The sequence below is a fragment of the Myxine glutinosa genome, chromosome 1, assembly GCF_964187855.1.
Source record: "Myxine glutinosa chromosome 1, kmMyxGlut1.1, whole genome shotgun sequence".
NCBI classification, from domain to species: Eukaryota; Metazoa; Chordata; class Myxini; order Myxiniformes; family Myxinidae; genus Myxine; species Myxine glutinosa.
Window position 1 is genome coordinate 150,563,888 of NC_136261.1, and position 27,410 is coordinate 150,591,297.

The following is a 27,410-nucleotide window of genomic DNA, read 5'->3' on the forward strand; positions in this document are numbered from 1 at the left end:
TTTTCTTTCTTTGGGGAGAAGGTGGGTGCAATCTGAGCTACATAACCACAATGCATTATATATGCACATAAGCAGTACGTATGTTTTTGCTTCACCTATGAAACCCGGGTTATTTATATTTAAGTGAGCGATCAAGGAAATGGTGGTCTATTACCTATACACCACCCAAATAAAGGGACGTGTCAAAAGAATGTGTTGCGTGCTTGGAACAAGATCGCCCGTAGGGGTACTCTGCTATGGTATTGTTACACTTGCGGGGGTAGATGATGGAATCCCATAGTAAAGATAGGATTGTATAGGTATAGCATGGACTTTGGACCTGTAGGAGAGGTCTCGATGTATTTAAGTAGGGAAACTGGAGCTAAAGATTGTTTATGTACATGAGGGGTAAAGCAGTGATAATTAGTTAGGGATTAAGGTTAGTTTTCCCACGTATGTGATATTCCCTCTGTATGTTTGTCCCTACATTTTTACAATTACAAGGCCGGCCATGCAAAACTCCCATTATACCACCACAACTGCCGACAGTACCCGGACATTGTCGATCGGCAAGTAAGCCCCACCTTAATTAACACTCATGCCCAGAAAAGCCGGCAGGCCACGCCCCCAGAGTGGTTCGAGGGGCATGGAGGAGCAAAGCCGGCAGGCCACGCCCCTGAGCTTGTGATTGGTCGGGGTAACATCAGAGGAGAGGAGTGAGAGGAAGAAGAGTGCGTCTCGCTCGCTCTCTCGGTGTGGGTTTTTGCAGAGAAACGGAAGTTGGCGGAGGAGCTGCTTCTTTTTGTTTGTGAGTGTGCCCGAGAGGATCGCTTTTGCCGAGTCGGCAGTAATTGAGGAGGTTTCGGACACTGCTGAGGTCATCGTGGACTGGGTTGTGCTTCCCCGGATGGCAGAGGGACCCAAAAGAGGACCGCCCTCACAAAGTACCTCATGTTTGTAGCGAGGTGGGGAGCAACTCTGCGGCCATCTTGTGCGCTTCCCGTACGGTGGCATCGAGTTTCAACAGCCGCAAGCTCCTAAAAGTCCTCATTGACGCCAAAGCTGAGTGCAGGCTGGCTAAAGGGATTTTATTTTATTTTATTGTCTGTCCCCTTGGCTGTATTTGAGTCTGCATGTGAGGTACCTCAGTTAGAATTTTAGTTTTTACCTCAACATTTATTTTGCCATTCTCGTCTTTCATTTATTTTCATTAAATCAGTATTGTTGAATTTTCTTGTCGTGTCTGTTCGCTGTGGGTGTCGGATTAAACCTGTGTGCTTTGTCCAGGTAAGCACTCCGTTTCTTTCATTCCCGCGCGCACCAAAAACAACCGCCAATTTTCGGGCAATCTCCTCGGAATTAAAGACCGTCCGGCTATTCGTCCAAGGCTGGTATTCATCAGCTACAGACAGGACAGTATTAATAGTATGAATGAATGAATGAATGATCGTTTTAAGGCCATTTTCCCCGCTAGAGTGGGGGTTAGCCTTGCGGGTCCAATGACAATCATGGTTCCCTGTTTGAGGCAATGTTTTTATGGCCGGATGCCCTTCCTGACGCCAACCCTTGGTCACGCTCTTACGATGCGCAGGGATACGGTGCACCTATTCTGAACCGGGGTACACACCGGGATCATTCATCCCAGCAAGCTGGTACTCAATTTGCCGACCTCGGAAGGATGACAGGCTGAGTCAACCCCCCTGGCGTTAATTCAGCGATCGACCGGGATTCGAACCCAGGATCCTAGGATCCCAAGCCAGCACCCTAACCGCTAAGCCTGAAGTATTAATAGTATTATCAAAGATAATACCCCCCCCAACTGCCCACCCTTCCCCTTCTCCTCCTCCCCATCCCCCTGCCCCCCCTCTCCCCTGGGCCACTCCCATAAGGTGCAGGTGCTTCTGGGTCTGGTACAATGCTCTTAAGGCATCAAAAGAAGAAAAGACAAATCGACAAATATACATTTTAGCAATAACTATTTTAATGTACTTTACAAACTAACACAATGTGAGAAAAAAATTACACATTCTCAAAAATACACGCTCAACTGTTTTCTAAAATAGATTGCCAGCATTTACACGAAATGGCAGTAAATCTCACATTGTACGCAAGGTAATGAACAAAACTTTAAAACAAAGTAAAATGCATAACCAGTCATGTATTTATTTTAAACATCAAGTCATTTAGGGCTTTCAGGAGTAGCCATGGAATGGTTCAATTTCAAACACAGGAACTCTGTGGCTTCATTACTTGCAGAAAGTGTGACAGAAGCAGACAATAAAATAGTTCTTGAAACAAATATTACAAACCTAAATATATTACGTTTGTGCACATACTTTGAACAAGAAAGTTAAAACGATTGCTATAAAATCACCCACACGCAGCCACATTCCATCCTCAGACTTGGTTTCTAAGCCTTCACAGAAATAAATGAAATATTGACTAAAATAAAAGTGATCATATGATTAGCACCCTTGAAATGTTAAAGGGTACAGACTTAGTAAGTCAAATGTTAATCCTTGGCATCTTTTCCCATCATCGATTGCAAATTCACTTTTTGCGGTCATGCATCTCTATTCCATGAAGATATATTTGCTCAAAATGCACCTTTGGCTATCCCTGCTGTGGCAGCAAACTCTAACTACAACACCAGCCAAAACAGTGTGGTCATCCATCAAGATTCCTCTTTGCTAGCAAAGCCAAATCTGTGTGTGTGTGTATGAGACGTTCATCTATTGCACGAATCCTCAAGTTTTTCATCTGATGAATTGGTATGGACAAAAAAGGGAATCGAGGTTTACAGGAAAGATGGAGGGAGAATTGAGCACTGGTGGCGGTAGAGAAGATTATGGACAATACAAAGCCAACATGTTTGGAACTGGAATGAAATTTTCTTGGTAGGCCCATGCAGAGACCAATCAATGTACATTTTGAACACTAATACTTTTTTCCAATCAAATTGAGATCTGCAATTGTCAAAGTTGAATTTTCATTAGATAACAGGCAAAGATGACAAGATACAACTTCTCTTGCAGGTCAAATTTACTTGAAGTTAAACTTCACAAACAAACTCAAATTAATTGCATTCCTTTTACGTTCTGACAAGGCCCAGAAGGGTCGTCATAGGTAAAATATGGCTGTTTCTAGAGATTTAAGATGGCAGAGAAGTTTTTTAAAAAACATTGCATTGTTATTTTTCAAAAAAAAATGACAAAATAGTTTAAATGAGGTAAAGTTAACATCTTGTCCACTCAGAATATGTTACTGAGACTTGTACGAAGCAGACGGGTACCACAAGATCATGTGGGTAGCAACATTTGAGAAAACCACCCAACACATGATCAACAGAGATCAGATCAACAGGATTTATACATGTTGTGTAGGTCGTGTAGAGCTTCCTCAATGTTCCTTACAAAACGATGAGAATCCTAGAAGGGATGCAGGAAAGCAAAGAGTTAGAGCATGAGCATACAAAACTATGGCGAGAGCGAAGTCGATGGTGACCCATCGCAAATCCCAACGCTTCACACCAAAAACAAAGTTGAAAGATGGCAAAAAATTCCACCAAGAATGACCCAATATCAAATTTTGAGTTAACATATTCTGTTTTAACCCCTGTGATCCGAAGTACCCACCCAGTGGGGCATGAACCAGGGGTCAAATCCAAAATAATCATTCAATATTTCATGCGTCCCCCAGTGCAGATTACATATACAAAGTTTCATTAACAAAGTTTCAAAATGTGCCCGTAATTGCATTTTTGGTATTTGACCTTTTGAACCTACCCCAGGAAGCTTGGCCAAATTTTATAGTGCTCTCACACATTCTTTCCATGTGGTGATCATAACTAGCAAGTTTGGTTAATTTCTGCACAACCGTTTAGGGGATAGCGTGACGGACGGGGACGGTCAGACAGAGAAAATGACAATATCCCGTTTTTATTTTGGAATATCCCGTGGAAAATTATATATACTGTATATAGAGCAAGAAAAACAACACTAGCAAAAGTACCCGGCGTTGCCGGCTAACAATGACTCGCTTGCTGATGGGAATATGATATACACATCTAGGGTCCATCACCTAGAGGGAATTTTAAAAATAGATCGCAGGTACACTGGACTCTGAGGCAGTGGAGAGACACCCTGTCCCATGGAAGTTACACTCACAAACTGCTTACGATGTACCAGGCTATGCTTCTGCAATTTAATAAACCATTCGTGGAAGACAACCCGGTGTGTACCCCGGTTTAGAATAGGTACACCGTATCCCTGCGTGTCGTAAGAGGCGAATAAAAGGGTTGGCGTCAGGAAGGGCATCCGGCCATAAAAAAAACATTGCCTCAAAAAGAGAATGCAATTACGACTACATATGGGCAGGGTACAGCCCGAAGTACCCCGTGGGGGACCCCACTCCCTCTCGTCAAAATTCAAGGTGGGGAACCCGATCGAAGCAAGGGTGGAAATCATTCCATTTATGACGACGAAACGTCTGATGCCCGACGTGGAGATCGGTTTCTGAGATTTGGGACATGGAATGTAGGGACAATGACAGGGAGATCAGGAGAAGTGGTGGAAGTATTGGTCAGAAGAAGAGTGGACATATGTTGTGTGCAGGAGATGGAAGGGAAGTGGTGTGAGAATGGTGAAGGGTAGGCAGGGACAGAAATACAAGTTTGTGTGGCAAGGGTGCCCAGAGGGCGTGAATGGTGTTGGTGTCCTGTTTTCTGAGGAGTTTGTAGACAGTGTGATGAGTGTGACTAGAGTGAGTGAAAGGTTGATGATGGTGAAAATGATGATTGGAAAGCTCTTGGTGAACATCATCTCGGGATATGCTCCGCAGGTTGGTCGGAGCGATGAAGAGAAGGACAAGTTCTGGTGTGCTATAGAGAAGCTGATGGAAAACGTGAAAGAAGAGGAAGTTGTTGTGGTCGGAGGAGACCTAAATGGACATGTGGGAAGGAGTATGGACTGTTTTGAGGGAGTTCATGGGGGTTACAGATATGGTGTGAGAAATGGAGAAGGTGAAAGGATTTTGGAGTTTGCTGATGGAGCTGATTTGTTGATTTGTAATACTCAGTTCCAGAAAGAGGATAATAATCTTGTTACATACACGTCAGGTGGGTCGACGACAACCGTTGACTACCTGCTGGTGCGTAGGCGAGATAGGGGGCACCTCCGGGACACAAAGGTGATCCCGGGGGAGGAGGCTGTTTCACAGCACCACTTGGTTGCCTGCGACATAAGGGTGAAAGGTGCGAGGAGAGCTCGGCGGGTGAAGTACCAACCGAGAATGAAGGTGTGGAGGTTGAAAGAGGTGACAGTGAGGGAGGCATTAAAAGAGAGGCTGAGTATGGTGGAGGATGATATGGTTGAGCTTGAAAGTGGTTGGATGTCAATGAAAGATAGTCTGTTGGGAGCCGTTGGTGAGGTATGTGGATGGACAAAAGGACCACCGAGGCACTCGGAAACATGGTGGTGGGATGATGAACTTGGAAAGAAGATTGACGAGAAGAGGAAGAAGTTCAAGGAGTGGCAGAAGGCGAAGGGTACGGGGGCAGAAAAGGCAGAGCATGAAAGTTATAAGGCAGCCAAGAAGGCTGCAAAGAAAGAGGTAGCAAAGGCACAGGAGGCATGTAGGAAAATGTTCGGAGAACGCTTGGATTCGGAAGAGGGTCAGAGAGCGGTATTCTGGATTGCAAAGCAGACAGCGAAAGAGAGGTGTGATGTGATGGGGGTGAGTTGCTTGAAGGATGAAGTGGGACAAATCGTTGTGGACCCAGATGGAATTAAAGGAAGATGGAAGAGATATACGGAAATACTGTTGAATGCAGAGAATGAATGGGATGGCAACATAGAGAGTAACCCAGTTTTATGACCGGCAGAGAAGATAACCGAGAAGGAAGTTGAGGAAGCGATAAAAGCAATGAAGAGAAGAAAAGCGGGAGGGCCGACGGGAGTTGTGGGAGATATGTTGAAGGCAGCGGGAAATTGGGGTGTGAAGAGAATGACAGAGATCTGCAATCTGGTGGTGAAAGAAGGCCGCATTCCAGTGGATTGGGAACAGAGTACCCTCGTCCCTCTATACAAGGGGAAAGGTGACCCTCTGGACTGTGGCTCCTATCGAGCGATAAAGTTATTGGAGCATGCAATGAAGGTATTGGAAAGGGTGTTGGAGAGGAGGATAAGGAAGAAAGTGAAGATTGACGAAATGCAGTTTGGATTTATGCCAGGAAGACGCGCTTTTTATTGTGAGGCAGTTGCAGGAGAAGTATATGGAGAAGAGGCAGAAGTTGTTTCTTGGGTTTGTTGATCTGGAGAAAGCATTCGATAGGGTTCCACGTGAAGTAGTGACATGGGCATTGAGGAAGTTAGGAGTGGAGGAATGGTTGATCAGAGTAGTGAAGGTAATGTACAAAAGAGCGCGCACAGCTGTTAGGACGAAGGATGGGAACAGTGGTGAATTTGAGGTGAAGGTGGGAGTGCATCAGGGGTCGGTACGAGGGTTTACCGTGGGAGTTGTTGTATGCAGATGATCTGGTGTTGATTGCAGAAAGTATGGATGGACTGAAGGAGAAGATGAACAAGTGGAAGGAATGCATGGAGACAAAAGGTCTGAAGGTGAATATCGGAAAAACAAAGGTGATGGCAAGTGGTAAAGCATGTGGTGAGGTGGAAAGAACTGGGAAGTGTCCGTGTGCTGTGTGCAGGAAGGGTGTCGGAGTGAATTCCATTCAATGTACAATGTGCGCTGAGTGGGTTCATCAAAAATGTAGTGGTTTGAGAGGGTCATTAACCAGTGTGGCAGCTACATTCAAGTGTAAGGTGTGCACAGAGGGAGCTGCAGATGGAGGAAATGTTAAGTTGGATCTTGGAGATGGCATGAAGCTGGAAGGTGTGAAAACATTTTGTTACCTTGGAGACATGCTGAATGGAGAAGGTGGATCAGACTCGGCAACGGTTGCTTAAGTGAGATGTGCATGGAAGAAGTTTCGGGAACTGAGTGGCGTGCTGACGAGGAGGGGGAGTGTCATTGAAGCTGAAGGGAAAGGTGTATGCTGCATGTGTAAGAAGTGTTTTGATTTATGGGAGTGAGAAATGGGTAATGAACGTAGAGCAGCAACGAAGGCTGGAAAGGGTGGAAATGCGAATGGTTCGGTGGATGTGTGGAGTATCGTTGAGAGAGAGGAAGACAAATGATAAATTGCGAAAGATGATGGGAATAGAGCCTGTGATGGATGCTGTGAAGAGAAACAGGTTGAGATGGTTTGGTCATGTGTTGAGGAAGGATGAAAGTGACTGGTTGAAAAGAGTGATGGAAATGAATGTAGAAGGAAGTAGAGGACGGGGAAGACCGAGAAAGACTTGGCTAAAGATGGTCGAAGAAGAAATGCGGGCAAGGGGGTAACCAGGGGAGATGCAGAAAATAGGGCAAAATGGAGAACATTGTCATGGGGACCGCAAGGCTAACCCCCACTCTTGCAGGGAAAATGGCCTTAAAATGCCTGTTGTGTTGTTGTTGTATTCGTGGAAGACAATGCCATTATTTTGCTCCTTCAGCTCACAGTTTTGTTCAGTTTCAGTAACACACACACACAGTAACACACACACACAGTAACACACACACACAGTAACACACACACACACATACACACACACAGTAACACACACACACACACACACACACACACACACACACACACACAGTAACACACACAGTAACACACACAGTAACAGTATTTGCAGCCTTCCTGATGGAAAGTCACTCCTGCCTTTGTTCGTCCTCGTTTGTCACGATTTGTGCACTTGTCGGCAGCACACGAAGGCATTTTGCCTTAAAGTACAGTAACACACACACACACTAACACACACACACACACACACACACACACACACACACACACACACACACACACACAAGGCACCGATCTCGTATGGCGAGATGCGTATATCTGTCACCGGCACCGATCTTGTATAGCGAGATGCGTATATCTGTCACCAGCACCGATCTGGTATAGTGAGATGCGTTTATCTGTCACCGGCACCGCTCTCGTATAGCAAGGTGTGTATATCTATCACCGGCACCGATCTTGTATAGTGAAATGCGTATATCTATCACCGGCACTGATCTCGTATAGCGAGGTGCGTATATCTATCACCGGCACCGATCTCGTATAGCGAGATGCGTATGTCTATCACCTGCACCAATCTCGTATAGCGAGGTGCGTATATATATCACCGGCACCGATCTCGTATAGCGAGGTGCGTATATCTATCACCGGCACCGATCTCGTATCGTGAGATGCGTATATCTATCACCGGCACCGATCTCGTATAGCGAGATGCATTTTACCTGACAAAGTAAAAAAAACAAAAAAAAACAAAAAAACAACTAACACCAGAACAAGATTCCCAGCCTCGCTTAAATAAATGCATATATACACTTAGTTATAAAATTGCAAGACATGGTAAATGTCAGATTTCACTCCAGATTTGGACATTATTTATTTGGACATTATTTTACATTATTTAGCCTACAGCATCCAATCCTCATATCCAAATCCAGATTATGATGATATGCTTCAATTATGTAATGATAATTGATCGTGTTTCCAAGGAAAGGCACGTTTGAGTCGGCTGAAACAAAATGGCGACTTAATAACCCAGCGAGGTGCAGTGGGCTGACCAAGATGGCGGGCCACCATATTGGTAAACCACCACATGGGTTTTTTTTCTTCTTATGAGCACCTTGTTAATCATCTTCAAAAAGGATGTTGTAACACACCCAAACACCCAATTTTCATCCTTGCAATCCGTTGGACGTCCAGGTGTATGCATGGAAAGTTTGGGGCCGCTAGGTTTCATGGTTTTGGAGTTATGGAGGAGACAGACAGACAGATGGACAGACGGACGGACACTGCCTTTTTTTATTATTATTATTATTATTATTATTATATATACATATATATGCATATATATATTGTTACGGATTCGTCACTTCCGTCGTTGTGGTTTTCATCCACTGTAAGCATTTTTGGTTCCATGTACTATTATTGTTATCGTTTAAGTGAAATGGAGATAACCGTTTTCAAAAGGTAAAAAATTAGTGTTTTAAAAGAAACCGGAAACCGGATCGGGGGGAACCGGAAGAAGAAGAAGAGCAAGAAATAAGCGGAGCAAGTGAGGTCGGGAAGAAAATCCGAGCTGCTTTGAGGTCTCGAGGAGACGCTGGTGAACGGGGGTCACGAGCGAACTTTGGGTTTCCTGGGAAAGGGATTCCTGTGACAGAGTTGTGATCGCTGTGACAGATAAACCTGTGTGACAGGTTTTGCGGTTGATTCCGAAGAGAATCGTTGTTGGAGTGCAGGTACGCCTCCAGTACGGGCCCGTCGGCCATTTTGCCTCGCTCCCGCCATTTCGCATCGCTCCAGCCTTTTCACCTCGCTCCAGCCATTTCACCGCACCCAGCCGTTAGCCTGGTTTGCGTGTGTAACGTGGATTTCGATTGGGAATTTGTGGTTCTCCATTTGGGAGCCGTTGAACGTTCATACCCGAAGGTGTGATTTCCCAGTCGCCTTTTGAGGGCACCTTTGCGCCTCTTTGGCAGCGTGACTGTCAGCCGAACTGGATTCTGGTCTCGATACCACATTTTTCTTGCGATCACCGGAGCATGGATCGACTTTGGTTTGGTGCCGGGACAGAGACTTTGGGAATGTTCTTTTCGCTCACTTCGAGCACAGTGAGTTATATTGTAAGAAACTGATGGTACCATCATAGGAATGATATAATATTTGTTGTACAATTGATTAATATTGTTCTTGTGCTGTTATTCTTGTGTGACCTTAATACAATACTTGTTTTTTGGTAACAATTGGTGTGGTTTCACCATTGGTCATTGACACACAGAACAACACATCTTTCTGCCGTGACTCCTTTCGGGGCTCGGAGGTACACCGTGACTGGGGTTTAGGGAGGAGCACGTAACAATATGTACATAATTTCAAAACACACCTGGTCACAAGTGTGCCTTACTGACCAGGTCCTCAGTCGAGGTCCTCAGCATCATCCCGTTTCGGCCCTTCAACCTCAATATGGGCAGCTAAAATGGGCCAGCAGGGGCACATACGTCTCCACATGCAGCAGCTACACCTGGATGCGTACATACCCCCACCCCCAGCCAGTGAGAACACGGACTACAACAACAAAACCACCTCCACTCCCAGAATCCACAGCCCCTCATCCATTCACTCACACACCAAAAAAAAAAAAAAACAACCGACCACCTACCCTTACAACAAGCACCACTCACACAAAATCACATTCATGCAACACCCACCCACTCCTACAACACACACACACACACACACACACACACACACACACACACACACACACACACACACACACACACACACACACACCTCCATTCCTCTTCGACGCTCAGTCACTACCCCTTGAGGCTGAAATGAAGCACCACCCACAACCTCAACCTATACCGTTCGACGTGCCTCCATAAGCTTCCTCCATATCCAAAGTGAGCCTTTCAAGGCAACCTGGGATACTCTGTCACACATCCTCCTTCTTTCTGTCCCACACACTCCAAGCCGAGCAAGAAATGCAGAAAAGGAATTGCCAATATATCCTCTGCACCCCACCTCAAATGGCTGACAAGAAACTCGCCAACCCTTCTCCCGACACTCTGCCTCCAGCTCACTGTACTTTCCTCTCTTCCTCTCGTGCACCTCCTCCACATTCTCTTCCCAAGGTACAGACAATTCCCCTAAGACGACCTGTCTTGTTGCACCTGACCAGATTGCAATGTCAGGCCACAACCTTCTCACACAGATCTACTCTGTGAATACCAATTGTGGCTTTAGGTCTGCCAGCACCTGCCAATCACAAGCATCTGACAGCCCTCTTGCTTTCCACCTCCTGCTCTTTCCACCTTTTACCACTTGGCCCTCTTTGACAAACCACACCTCTCCCCCATCGGCCTCCTTCTCCACTCTTCTCTTCTCTCTTTCAATCTCAGCACCTCTTGTTGCACCATCTGCACTGCCACCGCCAGCACTTCATCCATGCCGCCGCTTGTATCCTCCTGCTGCCAATGCTACTGAGCATGCACTCAGTGCATGCTGCACTGTTCCCAAACCTCCACACAAAGAACATCTCTCCTCCTGCAACAACCCCCACAATCTCAAGTTTACTGGTGATGGAAGCACATCATACGTTGCCCGCAAAAAGAAACAACAATATTGGCTCCATCCTCCAAATCTCTTGCCACTTTAATGTCCTCACCCGCATACATTCCCACCGCGTCCAAGCACTTTGCTGTGCCTGTCCAACTGCTTTCACATATCTCCCCTTCTCCTCCTTTCTCTCACCTACCTCTCAACCATCTTCCTCCTCTCTTTCACACATGACTTTCCCCATTGCTCATGCTTCATCCACCCCAAGCCATGCTTCCCGTGCTGTACCATCCCCACGACCTCCTCCTGTTGCAAACGCTCCTCTATCTCATCTTCCTCTGCCCTTGTATTCCACTTCCGAATTCCCTTCTTCTTTGGGAGAGCATTCTTTACCACTGAATCACTCGAATCCCACAACATCATGAACTCCCACACCCTCACACCACCTTAAACTCACCTCCCCACCTTATATATATTAGGAACCGCCTTTGGAGGCCATTTTTCCCCACAGAGCAGGCGTTGGCCTTTTTTGGGCACCGGGGTCCCCTTTTTTGAAGCAATGTTTTCCGGCTGGATGCCCTTCCTGCCAACAACCCTGTTAGTCGCCTCTTGCGACACACAGGGAATTACCAGCAAGCTCGTATTCAATTTGCCGACCTCAGAAGGATGACAGGCTGAGTCAACCCCCCTAGCGTTAATTCAGCGATCGACTGGGATTCAAACCCAGGATCCTAGGATCCCAAGCCAGCACCTTAACCGCGAAGCCAACACCAGGCTTTACCTCATATATATTAGGCCTGGGCGATAATGGAAAAACCTATATCACGATAATGGACCTCATTATCTAATTATCGCGATAATATGATAATATAAAAAAGAAGAAAAAGACGTAAAATGTCATAGCCCCTGGTGTGGTTTTAGTAATTTTACTGTACTGAGTTAAAGGCCATCATTCAACCATCTTTGGTCGAATTACAAAACAAAATCTGCATTTGTATACTTATGTATTGTCTTTGTGCCAAGTTTGAAGAAAATCGGACCATGCATGTCCGAGAAATTGTTGGAGACACGTTTAAGCAACAAAATGGCTGCCAGTTGGCCATCTTGGATCTGATCGCGAAAAAATGACGTGTATATGTAAGCCATAATTCATTATCTGTGTGCCAAGTTTGAACATTGGTAAATGCATGTCCGAGAAATGGTTGAGGACGTGCTCAACATCAGGTTTTTTACTACTAAAATGGCCGCCAGTTGGCCATCTTTGATCGCATCGTGAAACAAAATGATGTGCATATGTATACAATCATGGTTTGTCTTTGTGCAGAGTATTAACAAAATCGGTCCATACATCTCCGAGATATGGTTGCGGACGGACGGACAAGACCCAATCCATAAGCCCCGTTTCGGACTAAGTCCAATGGGGGTTACATTAGTGCCTCGAGAACCATGTGGCATACAATAACAATCCACATAAAAACAAACTGAATACCCATAGGGTTAATTACCTGTGTTCGTACTCTTTATTTCATAATTATGTTGCAATTTGTTTGAAGTCAAACCTCATTTTGCCTGGACGACATCGCTTTGCTCCTTTGCCGAGTGACTGGACGAGCAGTTTGCAAAGCAGTTGATGCAGAGCGTCTGGCTTGGCAAGCGATAGCAAGCTGCTTGCTAAGGGAACACACCAAGTAAGCTGTTTGCTAACAGAACACACCATTTGTGAAGAAAGTCATATATGACTATTGACTATCTTCACTCTTCGGGCATTTAAAATTACGCTTTTGTTGTTGAACTTTGCAGGCTGACAGGATGGCCTAGAGGTACACACACTCGCCTCTAATCTGTCCAGCCTGGGTTTGAATCCCGACCCAGGTATAGACTGTCAGTTTGGTGTTTCACAGGCATGGTGATTCATCAATGTGTGTGCCGTCCATCGGATGGACTTAAAACTGGGCGTTCAGTCTGCCAGCATGGGTTGGTGAACGTTAAAGATCCCATGGTGTCCTTCACAAAGAGCAGGCGAGTGTCGCCTGCACCATGGCGAGGCGAATTAACTAGTCGATTGTCAGGCCTCGCCACCTTGAATGTCAGGTTCTTGAATGACCTGGGCCAATCTTCCCCTGGCCGACCCCACAAGGTGGGATAATACTTAACAGTGGCCGTTAAAGAACAACAACTTTGATGTTGAACTTCGCGAATAATAATTGCCAAGGAATCTCATGGTGTGCCAAAAATGTAATAAATAAATAAATAAAGGAAATAACGTCGCCATGTTTGCCGCTCGTTCGCTCCATCGTGAACGGTGAGAGGAGAGAGGAACGTAGTCTAGTAGGAAGACTAGGTCCCCCTGCACCCCCCGGAGATATACTTCTAATCAGTGTTTCTAGATTGGAAAAAATGTGTAGAAAATGACTAGCTATGGCCCCAAGCTGAAAAAATGTCCCACATACCATTTTTATGCAAATTACTGCTGCAAATTTTATGCAAAATTATGCAAATTTTATGCAAATTATTGATGAGGAGTAGAGTTGAGGGGTCTTTGAGGGCTTCATCGAGGTGCTCTCGGTTGCAAGACTGGGTCATTCTGAGAAGCACAGCAGGGTCAGAGATCATGATGTTCTCCTCCTCAGTGAATCTCTCCATCAACAGCCTCTCCATTGCCTCACACACTGTTTTGAGGCAAAAGAGGGACTTTGCGTAGGCCTTTCCACTGAGAACACCTTTGAGAGATCCACTTGTTACTAGTTGTGCCTCAAAGAGAATCTCTGCATATCCAGAACCACGCATCTTGTGTCCAGTGAGCATCCCGATGTAGTTCATGGATGTGTGGAAGGGTCCAATCGTTACTACATGACTAGCAAATTCATTTGGCCAGCGCCAGATGATGGGAAGGGCTTTCATGCAGACACCCAGATCAAATGTATTCAGGACCCATCTCTGACCCACCTCAGCAGTTGCTGCCTCGGAACGCTTCAGTAGCTCACGAACAACTGCGTTGTCTGTGATCGGTTGGTGGATAGGCGTGCAGTAGTCGACTGTTGATTTGCTGGGTGGGGGAGAACCAGTTGCAGAGGTGAAACCCCCTAGCCCAGGCACAGGCTGCAGGCCATTGCCATGCCATGCAGGCACCAGGCACAGACCGATCACAGACAACGCAGTTGTTCGTGAGCTACTGAAGCGTTCCGAGGCAGCAACTGCTGAGGTGGGTCAGAGATGGGTCCTGAATACATTTGATCTGGGTGTCTGCATGAAAGCCCTTCCCATCATCTGGCGCTGGCCAAATGAATTTGCTAGTCATGTAGTAACGATTGGACCCTTCCACACATCCATGAACTACATCGGGATGCTCACTGGACACAAGATGCGTGGTTCTGGATATGCAGAGATTCTCTTTGAGGCACAACTAGTAACAAGTGGATCTCTCAAAGGTGTTCTCAGTGGAAAGGCCTACGCAAAGTCCCTCTTTTGCCTCAAAACAGTGTGTGAGGCAATGGAGAGGCTGTTGATGGAGAGATTCACTGAGGAGGAGAACATCATGATCTCTGACCCTGCTGTGCTTCTCAGAATGACCCAGTCTTGCAACCGAGAGCACCTCGATGAAGCCCTCAAAGACCCCTCAACTCTACTCCTCATCAAAAATTTGCATAAAATTTGCATAATTTTGCATAAAATTTGCAGCAGTAATTTGCATAAAAATGGTATGTGGGACATTTTTTCAGCTTGGGGCCATAGCTAGTCATTTTCTACACATTTTTTCCAATCTAGAAACACTGATTAGAAGTATATCTCCGGGGGGTGCAGGGGGACCTAGTCTTCCTACTAGACTAACGAGATTTCATACTTATTCTCGTCTTCAAAGCCAAAACTTTACACACCGAGTACGCTTACCTTAAATCGATCTTTAACAAGATGTCACCTTTAGTGCTCAACTTCGCGAACAGACAAAGTCAACTCAAACGGATCAGCGATTTAAACACCGGCAGCACTTTCTGCGGGTTCATTAATTAGATTAGTTGTTTGTTTTAAAGTTTATTGTTTAATGATATACCATTTAAATAACATCTTGGAGAATATACATTCCATATTATATCACCTGCTATATTTTATAGAGCTGCATTTAATACGGATTTATCTTCTGAGAGAAACAACACACAAACCGCTCAAAGCGGTCAATACACCGGCAATATCCGGGTTCAAGGTGCGTTCTACCGCGCAGCACCTATCGCGATAACAAATATGGATTATCGTTATCACGATAGTAAATCTAAAGCACTATTATCGCCCAGCACTAATATATATATATATATACATGCACCCAACATCTGGAAATCATTGTTAACGTGTACACTGATTAAGGCAACATTACCAGGTAATCGGTACAACAGTTGGGCATACAAGACAAGGAACAGAAGTTTCTTGTAAGCCCACCTGTTATACCGATTACTGGGACAACATGATTGAATGGCTTGCAGTTTACCTGAAAGTTACATTTTTAAGCACCAAGTGAAAGTCAGCACCTTCAAATATTTTAGTACAACATACCTCTCAGATACAGTCACGTGAAAAAGTAAGTACACCCCATGTAAAGATTTGACTTTTTCAACATATTTCAACATACCGCTATTTGATCTTCATTTCAACAATATTGATAGATAAAGGTGATATAATATAACAAATATCATGAAACATTTACATTTTGTAGTCCATTGTATCATTTAAATAAACATAAATGCAAATTTCGCATGTGGAAAAAGTAAGTACGCCCTTGGCTCTAATAGGTGGTATTGCCCCCTTTGGCAGAAACAACCTCAAGTAGGCGTTTCTTATAACTGTCTACGAGTCTCTGACATCGACTGGGAGAAATTTTTGCCCACTCCTCCATGCAGAATTCTTTCAGCTGTGCGATGTTTGAGGGGTTTCTTGCATGCACAGCTCGTTTCAAATCCCCCCACAACATCTCGATGGGATTTAGATCCGGGCTTTGACTTGGCCATTCCAGAACCCTCCATTTCTTTCTTTTCAGCCATTCCTTGGTGGATTTACTGGTATGTTTAGGGTCATTGTCATGTTGCAAGGTCCACCTTCGGTTGAGCTTCAACTTTCCGACAGAGGGCCTCACATTATCCTCAAGCACCCTCTGGTACAATGAAGAATTCATCGTGGATTCTCTGACGGTGAGCTGCCCAGGCCCTGATGCAGCAAAGCTGCCCCAAACCATAATATTTCCACCACCATGCTTCACAGTTGGTATCGGGTTATTGTGGTCAAATGCTGTCTTTGGTTTTCGCCAAACATGTCTTCTGGTACTGTGGCCAAATAGCTCTACCTTTGACTCATCTGTCCAGAGCACATTGTTCCAGAAGTGCTGGTCTTTGCCTAGGTGTTCATTGGCAAACTTTAGTCTTGCCCTGATGTTCTTTCTGGACAGCAAAGGTTTCCTCCTGGCACACCTCCCATGTCGATCAAATTTATGCAGCCTCTTTCTAATGGTAGACTCGTGCACTTTGACATCAACAGTGGCAAGAGCTACCCGTAGGTCCCGTGATGACATTCTGGGGTTCTTAGAGACTTCTTTCAGCATCTTGCGGTCTGCTCTCGGGCTGAACTTGCTGGGGCGGCCTGGCCTGAACAAGTTGGCAGTTGTTTGGAATCTTCTCCACCTGTAGATGATCTTCCGGACAGTCGAATGATTGATTTCAAATTGTTTGGACATCTTTTTAAATCCCTTGCCAGACTCGTAGGCATCTGTAACCTTCTTTCTGAAGGCCTCAGAGAGCTCTTTTGATCTAGGCATGGTGACGCCGCACACTTCAACAACAAAGAGCAAACCAAACTAAATGTCTGAGGTTTAAATAAGACAGGTTCCTCCAAGATCCTCTCTAACGATATTCTAATCATTTGCACCTGAGCTGGTGCACCTGATTCTAATTTTAGGTATTTAAAGTAGTGATAAATGTCGTGGTGTACTTACTTTTTCCACATGCGAAATTTGCATTTATGTTTATTTAAATTATACAATGGACTACAAAATGTAAATGTTTAATGATATTTGTTACATTATATCACCTTTATCTATCAATATTGTTGAAATGAAGATCAAATAGCTGTATGTTGAAATATGTTGAAAAAGTCAAAACTTTACATGGGGTGTGCTTACTTTTTCACGTGACTGTAGGTGCTGGCACCAATACTTTTTTCCACTGAGATATATTATGCAGTTTACGTGAAAGTATTGAAGTGATGCATACAAAAACGAGATGGTGCAGAGATATGTACACACACCTCTGAGCTGTCGAGCCTGGGTTCGAATATGTACTTGGCTACAAACTGCCATCATGGTATTTCCCAGACAGAGAAAAGGTATTGCACACACACTGCTACATCGATCAAGTCCCTTAGATGGGCGTTGCACCAAACATCCTGTTTGCCATTAGTTGGTGGATGTTAAAAATCCCATGATGTCCTTCACGAAGAGTCGGTGAACTATCGCCAGCACCCCGACAAAATGACAAAATCCCTGCTCCAACTTACAGGGTGCAATGCATCAAGTGCACATCCGAGTTCCAGGCAATGATGGAACCAGCAGCCACTTAAATTAAACGGATGTTTTATCCAATTCACCTGTTCTTGATTCATGGAGGCAATAAACACATCGATGAGCTGAGTTAGGAGATGGTATGATGCATAACCACCATATACAAACTACTCACAGTTAATGGGCAGGAATGCTTGCTGGACACATGAAAGTTCATCATGCTTTCCCCCACGATTGTATACGAAACTCCATAACCATCATCAGCTACCTGTAGGTCCGAGCAAATGGGGAATTAAAAAAAGTAATCATATTATAAAATCGACTTCCTCTTCTTCACTATTACAAAGAGTAATAACATTTAGCAGCCATTTCTCCAGTAATCAGAGGCATTTCATCCTTTCTTCCAACGCCAGGCAAAATGGTTATCCAGCTGCATGGGAGTAGCAGGCCTGTCTTTCACAGGCTGGCTTATGATGAGTGTTCTGTACAAGCTACGGCTACAGAAATATGAGCGAACTTTCACAAATAACCTCGTGCCTCCGAAGGTGGACCGAGGTTATGTTTTCACCCGTCTGTTTGTTTCTTTGTTTGTTTGGTTGAGAGCAGGATACCTCAAAAAGTTATGGATGGATTCAGACGAAACCTGGTGGGCAGTTTGGTGCGTGCCAAGGATGAATTGATTCGATTTTGGTGAAGATCCGCATGCAGATACAGATCCGATAATTTTTTTAAGTGATTCTTCACCATTGATTCAGTGATTTGGCTAAATCCGATATATAGCATCATATCTCGCAGAGTTATGGACTGATTCGACGAACATTTGTGGACAGGAAGGGTGCGTGACAAGGACAAATTTATAAGATTTTGGTGAAGATCTGAATCTGGAATTACTACAATTACTACAATTACTACATATAATTACTACAAATTACTACAATTACTACAAAGTACTACAATTTCCAAGTGATTCTTCACCATTGAGATCAGGCTTAAAACGACATATAGCATGATATTTCAAAATGCTTTGGACGGATTATGACAGAATTTTTAAAGTCCAAATAAATCCGGATATTAGATCATTTAAAGTGTTTTTTTTCGTTTGCATGCAGCATCAGGCCGCAGGGCAGCACCATTGGCTGAAGGCATTGCTGTTCCGCTGATGCAATGCCCTCTGCTGGTTAGGGCAGGAATTTATAATTTCTTCATGGTGCCGACGATAGCTCGCCTACTCTTCGCGAAGGACACCGTGGATCTTTAATGTCCACCAACGAATGCTGGCAGACAGGACACCAATTTAACGTCCATCCGAGAGACAGCTAACGTTGATGAATCACCCTGCCGGTGAAGCACCGAGATTACAGTTTATAGCTGGGTCGAGATTGGAACCCAGGCTATGCAGCTTCGAGTTGAGTGTGCACACCTCTCAGGCCAACCTGTCAGCCAAATGTTTTATTGATTCTTCACAATTGAGAGATAGGTCCAAAAACGATACCGTATGCGTATGGCATATCTCAAAACATTGTGGATGGATTATGACAAAACTTGGCGGATGAGTTGGGTAGGTGACAAGAACGAGCCTTTCTTGTTAAGTTCCACAGGAGAACACATTTTGGACCAGTGACAAACAGTTATGCTTCCACTCCTCCACTTAAAGTGGTGTACCTAATACCAACAGCATTTGACTCTGCTTAGCTTTGGAGATCCGATGAGATTTGATGCATCCTCCTATTAATTTGTTATTGTTCACTGGCTTCGACACCAATAAAAAATTTTTTGACGAACCCTCGGCATCAAAAAGCTAAATATATCGATCACTTCCAAATGGAGCACCTCGCCGCCATTCGAGCATTTAAATTGCATCAGATGTGGCAATAAATGCGAATTGTTGCTCTCAGTTTACCGGCTCGATAACGGAAGACGTTAATTTCCTTTTTGCCGTGTCCATCCCTACCCCGATTAGAATCCCGTGCGGACGCGGACAGCTTGCTAGTTCAAGCCAATATGTAATAGGACATGTCTAAAAGTGCTGTATGAGTACAACGAATTGAACTCCTTCTTCTTATTTTATGAGTTAATTGTAATTTTTCAAGATTTTCAGTTCGCATACTCACTAGACTCTCATCACTTAACTTGGCTATAACCAACCACTTTTTAAAAACCTAAATGATCTTAATCACTGGACTTAAGGTGCGACACCAAAACGCAAGCACACATACACTCACAAACCATTTGTCTTCCTTACCGGGCCAAAACCTCCTCCACATGACACGATTTCTGGATGCTTGTTCAAATCGAACAGTTTGACCTGCTGCAGGGACGTTTGACTGGTGGACAAGCGCCATGGCTCAGATAAAACCTGAGCGTGCACACACACACAATCATGGTTCTTTTTTTTGGTTTTCATAGAGTTGTTCCTCAACAATTATAATCACATTTTGATTTTTGGATCTGGATAAATAAGAAGGTTGCACTTTTAATATCCAAAGCTGTCCATCCATTTTTCACATTTCCAATAAATCAGTTCATTTTCCATATTCCTTACTCCTCTTGATATCAACAAAATGCTACAAACAAAATGTAATTTGGTTTCACATTATGTAAGAAAAGCACACCATGATTCAAATGAAATATTTAATCAAATGAAATATTTAAATAATAATTTTGTAGTTCTAAAGGATAAAACCAACAAGGATGCAAGTCCTCATCGAGGACACAGCCTCCAACCATGCCTTAAGATTTTACATTTAGATTGAATATGTATGTGGTGGAGACGGTAAAGTGTATTAAAAAAAACAATTCAAGGTGGTATGTCAGTTGCAGTAAAGGTAAGGTGCATATAAATAAACAATTAACACAACGTGTGTTGGTAGTGGGCTTGGAGGTACGCACAATAGCATCTAAACCGTCTGGCATGGGTTTGAATCCCAATCCAGCTATAAACTGTAATCCTGGTGGTGTTTCACAGGCAGGGCGATTCATCAATGGGTGTGCTGCCCCTCTGATGAACGTTAAAAAAGGAGCGTCCCGTCTGCAGACATCAGTCAATGTACGCTAAATATCTCAAGGTGTCATTTGCAAAGAATGTGAAGCTATGCCTGGCACCTTGAACAAATTCCAAATTCAAGGTGGTATGTAGGTAGTAGTGACAGTAAAGTGTACGTAACAATTCAAAGTTATGTGATGGTAGTAGAGATCGTAAAGTGTATACAAGTAAATAAGTTATTCAAAGTTGTGCTGGTAGTGGAAATGCTATATTGATTGTACCAACCACTTAAATAACCTAAATTATCTTTACTAACTGCACTTAAGGTGTGATACCATGGGTGACAAAGATGGTAGAGTGCATATAAATAAATATGTCAAAGAGCTGCATGCAAAATTTAAAGGATGTTAATATGTTATAAAAGGCATGTGCAGAGATTGTTATAAATGGAGTTGCTAATGCATTGAATTAGCATGAGGACGGTTGCATAATGTTCCAGTTGAGTCACCTGGGAGCAGGGTTGCACAAATCTATTTAAAAATAAATAAATAATTCAAGGATGCGTGTTTGGTAGTCGAGATGCTAACGTGTATAGAAATAAATAAATATTTCAAAGTTGTGTGTTGATAGTCGAGATGCTAAAGTGTATATGAATAAATAAAAAAAACCCACCGTTTAGAGGCCATTTTTCCCCGCAATGCGGGGGTTGGCCTTTTTCGGGGACCGTGGTTGTTGTTGTTTTTTGGTCCCCTTTTTTGAAGCAATGTTTTACGGCCGGATGCCCTTCCTGCCGCCAACCCTGTTTGTCGCATTTTTACGACACACAGGGAATTAATTACCAGTGAACTGGTACTAAATTAGCCGACCTCGGAAGGATGACAGGCTGAGTCAACCCCCCTGGCGTTAATTCAGCGATCGACCGGGATTCAAACCCAGGATCCTTTAATCCTAAGCTGGCACCCTAGCCGCTAGCGCAACACCAGGCTCTAATGAATAAATAATGGTTCCAAAAAGCATGTACTCAGAATCCTGTACAGAACATTTTTCTTTTCTTTTTTAAATTCCCCAAATTCCAAATTGTCACTGATGCCAAAATAATTTGAAGTGCCTTATGGCCAAATATTATTGCATACATGTGCCAAATATTAAACTAGAGGTTCCAGGGAACCTGAACTCAACTGGTCTATATCAATATGGTTAGAATATGCATAATAGAACCACAAACTATATAGGTTATATGTGCTAAAAATATATGACAAAAATTGATTTTCAATATGGCCGCCCTGTTGCGCCCATTTTTGGGCGTGCAACGCCCAAATGCAATCCCAAACTAGTTTATGTCTTAAAGATGCTGCATAACAAGTTTCATCAAATTTAATCAGTATATTTGTGACTTTTAGAGCGTAGACGTCGAATTGTTTACAGACGACAGACAGACAGACAGACGACAGACGGACGACGGACACGGGGTGTCGACAAAAACTCAGCTGGACATAGTCCAGTTGAGTTAAAAAACATAAGCCTCCAGTGAAGTTTCAGAAATGTAACGCACTTCTTTGAGGAAAGGAGAGTCCACATTAAGGTAACGAGATACAACATAGAGGCAGAAGAGATGGCGGTCAATGCCAGCACCAGTCATGGCCAGCCTGCAGAGATTCTGGTGCATTTCGGCAGCATGGACAAACAATGCCAATCGCTCTGCATTCTGAGGTTGCAAAAAAGTTGCTCTGTGTTACATAATAGAAAGCAGAAGTGTACAGTACCAACATTCTATTACATAGTTCAAAGGGAAGCATCATCCAAATTAAACTCCACTGGTGGAAATATGCAAAGCAAACAGAAAAGCATGCTCCACACATGCTGAGCGGAGGAACGGAAGGGCCTTACCGTTTGATGGGGGTCAAGCATGGAACGTACAAATTTGCAACTCTCCACGGTGCAGGAGCGTACAGTTTCTGTACGGCCCTCACGAAACAAGCGCGTCATAGACGCCTCGTAGGTGAGGCTAAATCTTCCCATTTCCTGATGTGGAAGATTCAAATGCACTGGTTAAGTTCAGCCAAAACGGATGTGTTTTGCAAAGAGTCAATACTGAAATTATCATCAGACATACAAACTAACTATCGGGCACATTGACAGTTCAGGTATCCAGGTATCAATCGCATTCGCAAATCAGCAACGAATCCTGGATTTGACTCCGAATCCATTGGAGAACTCAAATGAGTAGAATCTCCAGTATGGCATCTTTGACAATAGATTGGATTATGCAACCAAGTCATGTTTTTACCTCCACCACTGTAGGTGGACGTAAGCTATGTTTTCATCCCTGTGTGTCTGTTTGTTTGTTTGTCTGTGAGCAGGATATCTCAAAGTTATGGAGGGATTCCCACAAAACTGGGTGGAGATGTTGGTTGTGTGACTAGGATGAATAGATTTGATTTTGGTGAAGATCCGGATCTGGATGCAAAACAAACTGTTCAGTCTGGCAGAGGTGTGTTTTTCTCGTTTCAGAGTCCCCCATTCCCTTCTTGTTGTATGGTATCGTATAGTAAACGAGTAAAGTTGGATGGTGGAATCCTACATTTTAAGCTGACATTGTCATGCTGACAAAGGCTTAAGTTAGAGGCACGTGCCGAAGACAAATGCTAACTAGAACGGCACTCAGTAGAAAGCATACCTCCGCCAGGTGAACAGTTTACGTTTTGTATCCTAGAGTAGTCCAGAAAATCACAATACAGAATCACATTTAATCAAAATCATCCATCCACAACTTTTTGAGATATCCTGCTGTATATCGTTTTTGGCCCAAGCCTGGTGTTGGCTTAGCGGTCAGGGGGCTGGCTTGGGATCCGAGGATCCTGGGTTTGAATCCAGGTCGATCGCTAAATGAACACCAGTGGGGTTGACTCAGCCTGTCATCCTTCCGAGGTCGGCAAATTGAGTACCAGCTTGCTGGGATGAATGATCACGGTGTGTACCCCGATTTAGAATAGGTACACCGTATCCCTGCACATTGTAAGAGGCGACTAAGAGTTGGCGTCAGGAAGGGCATCTGGCCAAAAAAACATTGCCTCAAACAGGGAACCATGATTGTCATGGGGCCCGCAAGGCTAACCCCTGCTCTAGCGGGGAAAATGGCCTTAAAACGATCATTCATATCGTTTTTGGCCCTATCTCCCAATGGTGAATAATCACTTTAAAACTTCTACTAACCGGATTCGAATCCGGATCTTCACCAAAATCTAATAATTTCGTCCTTGTCACACTTGCTACATCTCTGCCAAATTTCGTCCGATTCCGTCCACAACTTTTTGAGATATCTTGTTCACAAACAAACAGACAGGGGTGAAAATATAACCTCCATCCACCTTGGGTGGCGGAGGTAACTAGAACGGCACTCTTCGACATCATGACGTCGACCAAGATATGCCTCCGCCCACATTATTACATCATTATATTACTTGTACCAAAGATTGATTTAAATCCATTCAGCTGTTCTCAAGTTATCACATTTTTACTTGACATGACCATTTTTACTGTGACCTTTCACTTTACCATTTGTATCTTTGACCTTTGACCTCTTGACCCCAAAATTTAATCAGTTCATGTTTATATCATTATACATACCTGTACCAAGTTTGTAAAAATACAGGCTTACACTTTTGCATACAGTCAAAACTCATGGAAGCACTGGCGGCACATGGAACAGAGCAGAGCAGCTAGAACACAATGGAATGTGGGGGAACGAACAGCAGGATAGGACACCAAGGAGATGTCTGTAGTTATTGTGACAAGACGATGTCTACTTAGGGATTGTCTTCAGCAATCCTTTTGGAGATTTCTCTCAGTGTAGCCCATACCTTGTAGTATGCAAGCTGTAATGCAATCTGTACGTAGGCATCAGGACTAATGCGACAACTTTTCAAAAAGGATTTGCCAAATTTTGTGAATGGCAGGACGACAAAATCCACATCATCGGCAAGAGCACGTGCCACTCCCAGCGACGTCGCGATCACTTCCTGACACTGCAGAAAGAAAAAGATGAGAAAAGCTGTTGCTGAAACACTAATAGACTCGGCACTCTAACAATACAATACAAAAGTTGAGTTTTTACACTTTACATCTGCTCTCTTAGTGGTGCAAGTGCATATTAGAAGATGCCTTTGGGGGGATGTTCCAGTCGAGTCGCCTGGGCGGAGGGATGCGGGGTGCAACGTCTCCTTTGCAGTTTCCATCAGCCAAATAGCCGATGTACAAATTCTCCATGCTCAAAACAAACTGAAGGTGAAGAGGGGAGAGGGAAGAGAAGGGTGGTGTGGGCAGAGGGGACTTAAAACATTGAGGAAAAAACAATGGTCACTTCCAACATACTCTAATGTCCAACATGTATCGTGCTAACAACACCATCATGGATGATCTTTCCTTCCCTGACATTTTCAAACAGTTTATTACATTTCCTGAGTAAAACAAAGTCAAAGAAAATACAATGGACTCTAATAAAGTTAACATTCGGATTAATTTTGATAAACGAATCACAAAATAATATGTGAATAAATAAATATATGAACAGGAATTCATCAACTATCTTATAAAAATCGATCTCAAAGACGTCACCTTAAAGAGAGTCTACACACTACAATATATTGGAATGTCATAATAGAGTAGTTTTCTGGTTTCAAAGCAACAATATATAACATGCATGAATAACAATATATAACAATATATAACAATGTTATAACAATATATAACATGCTATATATAATATATTCATAACATGTTATATATAACATGTTAATGTTATATTAATGTTAATTATATTAAGATGTTATATTAAGGACATTTATGTTATATTAATGCCGGCATGTTATATCGCCGGCATGTTATATTAATGTTATTAATGTTAAACATAACATGTTATATATATAAATATACATAACATGTTATATATAATATATAACAATATATAACAATGTTATAACAATATATAACATGCATAACACATGCATGCAATATATAACATGCATGAAGCAAATACAAAACTTATTGTTCCAAAAATATTAATCAATAGTTTTCATCCAAATTAACTAAAATAAAAATACAAATACATCCGATAAAATCACTAATTGAAATGAGATTTTCAAAAAAAATTTTTTTAAATAAAGGTACCATGTTGGAGGTTATAGGTGTAAGAATATGTATATATTATGTGTGTGTGTGTGTGTGTGTGTGTGTGTGTGTGTGTGTGTGTGTGTGTGTGTGTGTGTGTGTGTGTTTTGTTAATGTCCGGCTTCCTTCTTGTAACTACAGTTGCAGTAACTGGTCTTTATTAACGCACAGGTTGTAAACCTGGTGCGTTATAGCGTTTGCCTGGGAATTTCTGTCTCTCCAAAAGTGAAGCTCCAACAGTGTAGACGTTTCTGTCGCTCAGATGTGTAGACAGTTTCTGTCGCTCAGATGTGTAAACATGACGTCATCAAATCTATATTTAGGCTAACCATGGGCTACCCCTTTGGCTGGTACGCGGCCGCTCGCTAGTACATAATATAGGATATATTTGTTATATGTTATGTTATAGGATATATAGGATATATGTTATATGATATAGGATATATATAGGATAGGTTATAGGATATATATATGTTATAGGATAGGAATATAGGACCCAAATGACCCAGAGGACCCAAATGACCCAGAGGACCCAAATGACCCAGAGGACCCAAATGACCCAGAGGACCCAAATGACCCAGAGGACCCAAATGACCCAAATGACCCAAATGACCCAGAGGACCCAAATGACCCAAATGACCCAGAGGACCCAAATGACCCAGAGGACCCAAATGACCCAGAGGACCCAAATGACCCAGAGGACCCAAATGACCCAGAGGACCCAAATGACCCAGAGGACCCAAATGACCCAGAGGACCCAAATGACCCAGAGGACCCAAATGACCCAAATGACCCAAATGACCCAGAGGACCCAAATGACCCAGAGGACCCAAATGACCCAGAGGACCCAAATGACCCAGAGGACCCAAATGACCCAGAGGACCCAAATGACCCAGAGGACCCAAATGACCCAGAGGACCCAAATGACCCAGAGGACCCAAATGACCCAGAGGACCCAAATGACCCAAATGACCCAGAATTTCTGTCTCTCCAAAAGTGAAGCTCCAACAGTGTAGACGTTTCTGTCGCTCAGATGTGTAGACAGTTTCTGTCGCTCAGATGTGTAAACATGACGTCATCAAATCTATATTTAGGCTAACCATGGGCTACCCCTTTGGCTGGTACGCGGCCGCTCGCTAGTACATAATATAGGATATATTTGTTATATGTTATGTTATAGGATATATAGGATATATGTTATATGATATAGGATATATATAGGATAGGTTATAGGATATATATGTTATAGGATAGGAATTTTGTACATTTAATAAATTTTTAAGATTACAAAACTATTTGTTTTGTATTTATGGATGTTTAAATCAAAAGAAAAGTACATAATGTGAATACTAGTAGCAATTTTACAAAAACCATGGCATAATTTCAAATCTTGACCCGAGATGATAATTATGCTACATCATAATTTCCATGTGCCAACCTGGGCGGAATCCAAGTGGATTCACTTGTTTTGATTATAAATGTCAAGTTAACCGTTTGCATATAAAAGTGGTTAAACAGAAGGAGACAACAGTTGTAAATGGGGATACGTCACAATGAAGGTG

At 43.3% G+C, this 27,410-nt stretch overlaps 1 protein-coding gene across 6 annotated transcripts in view; it reads right to left on the reverse strand.

Moving 5' to 3' along the window:
* Positions 1-1,940: 1,940 nt before the first annotated feature.
* The window catches only part of CPT1A (carnitine palmitoyltransferase 1A), a 79,602-nt gene continuing 54,132 nt past the window's right edge, over positions 1,941-27,410 (reverse strand). For 4 of the 6 annotated variants that reach the window (XR_013623532.1, XM_068119827.2, XM_068119810.2 and 1 more), the window contains 7 exons: positions 24,844-24,960; positions 24,543-24,707; positions 22,570-22,704; positions 22,235-22,387; positions 19,942-20,055; positions 17,875-17,967; positions 1,941-3,407 (listed from right to left, as the gene is read on the reverse strand). Coding sequence is in view for 4 of the 6 variants with exons in the window: in XM_068119827.2 (XP_067975928.1) it covers positions 3,336-3,407; positions 17,875-17,967; positions 19,942-20,055; positions 22,235-22,387; positions 22,570-22,704; positions 24,543-24,707; positions 24,844-24,960 (849 nt within the window). In the remaining 2 variants the exon portion in view is untranslated. Of the gene's footprint in view, positions 3,408-17,874; positions 17,968-19,941; positions 20,056-22,234; positions 22,388-22,569; positions 22,705-24,542; positions 24,708-24,803; positions 24,961-27,410 lie in introns of all 6 variants that reach the window. The other 2 variants (XR_013623531.1, XM_068119836.2) reach the window with 2 other exon arrangements.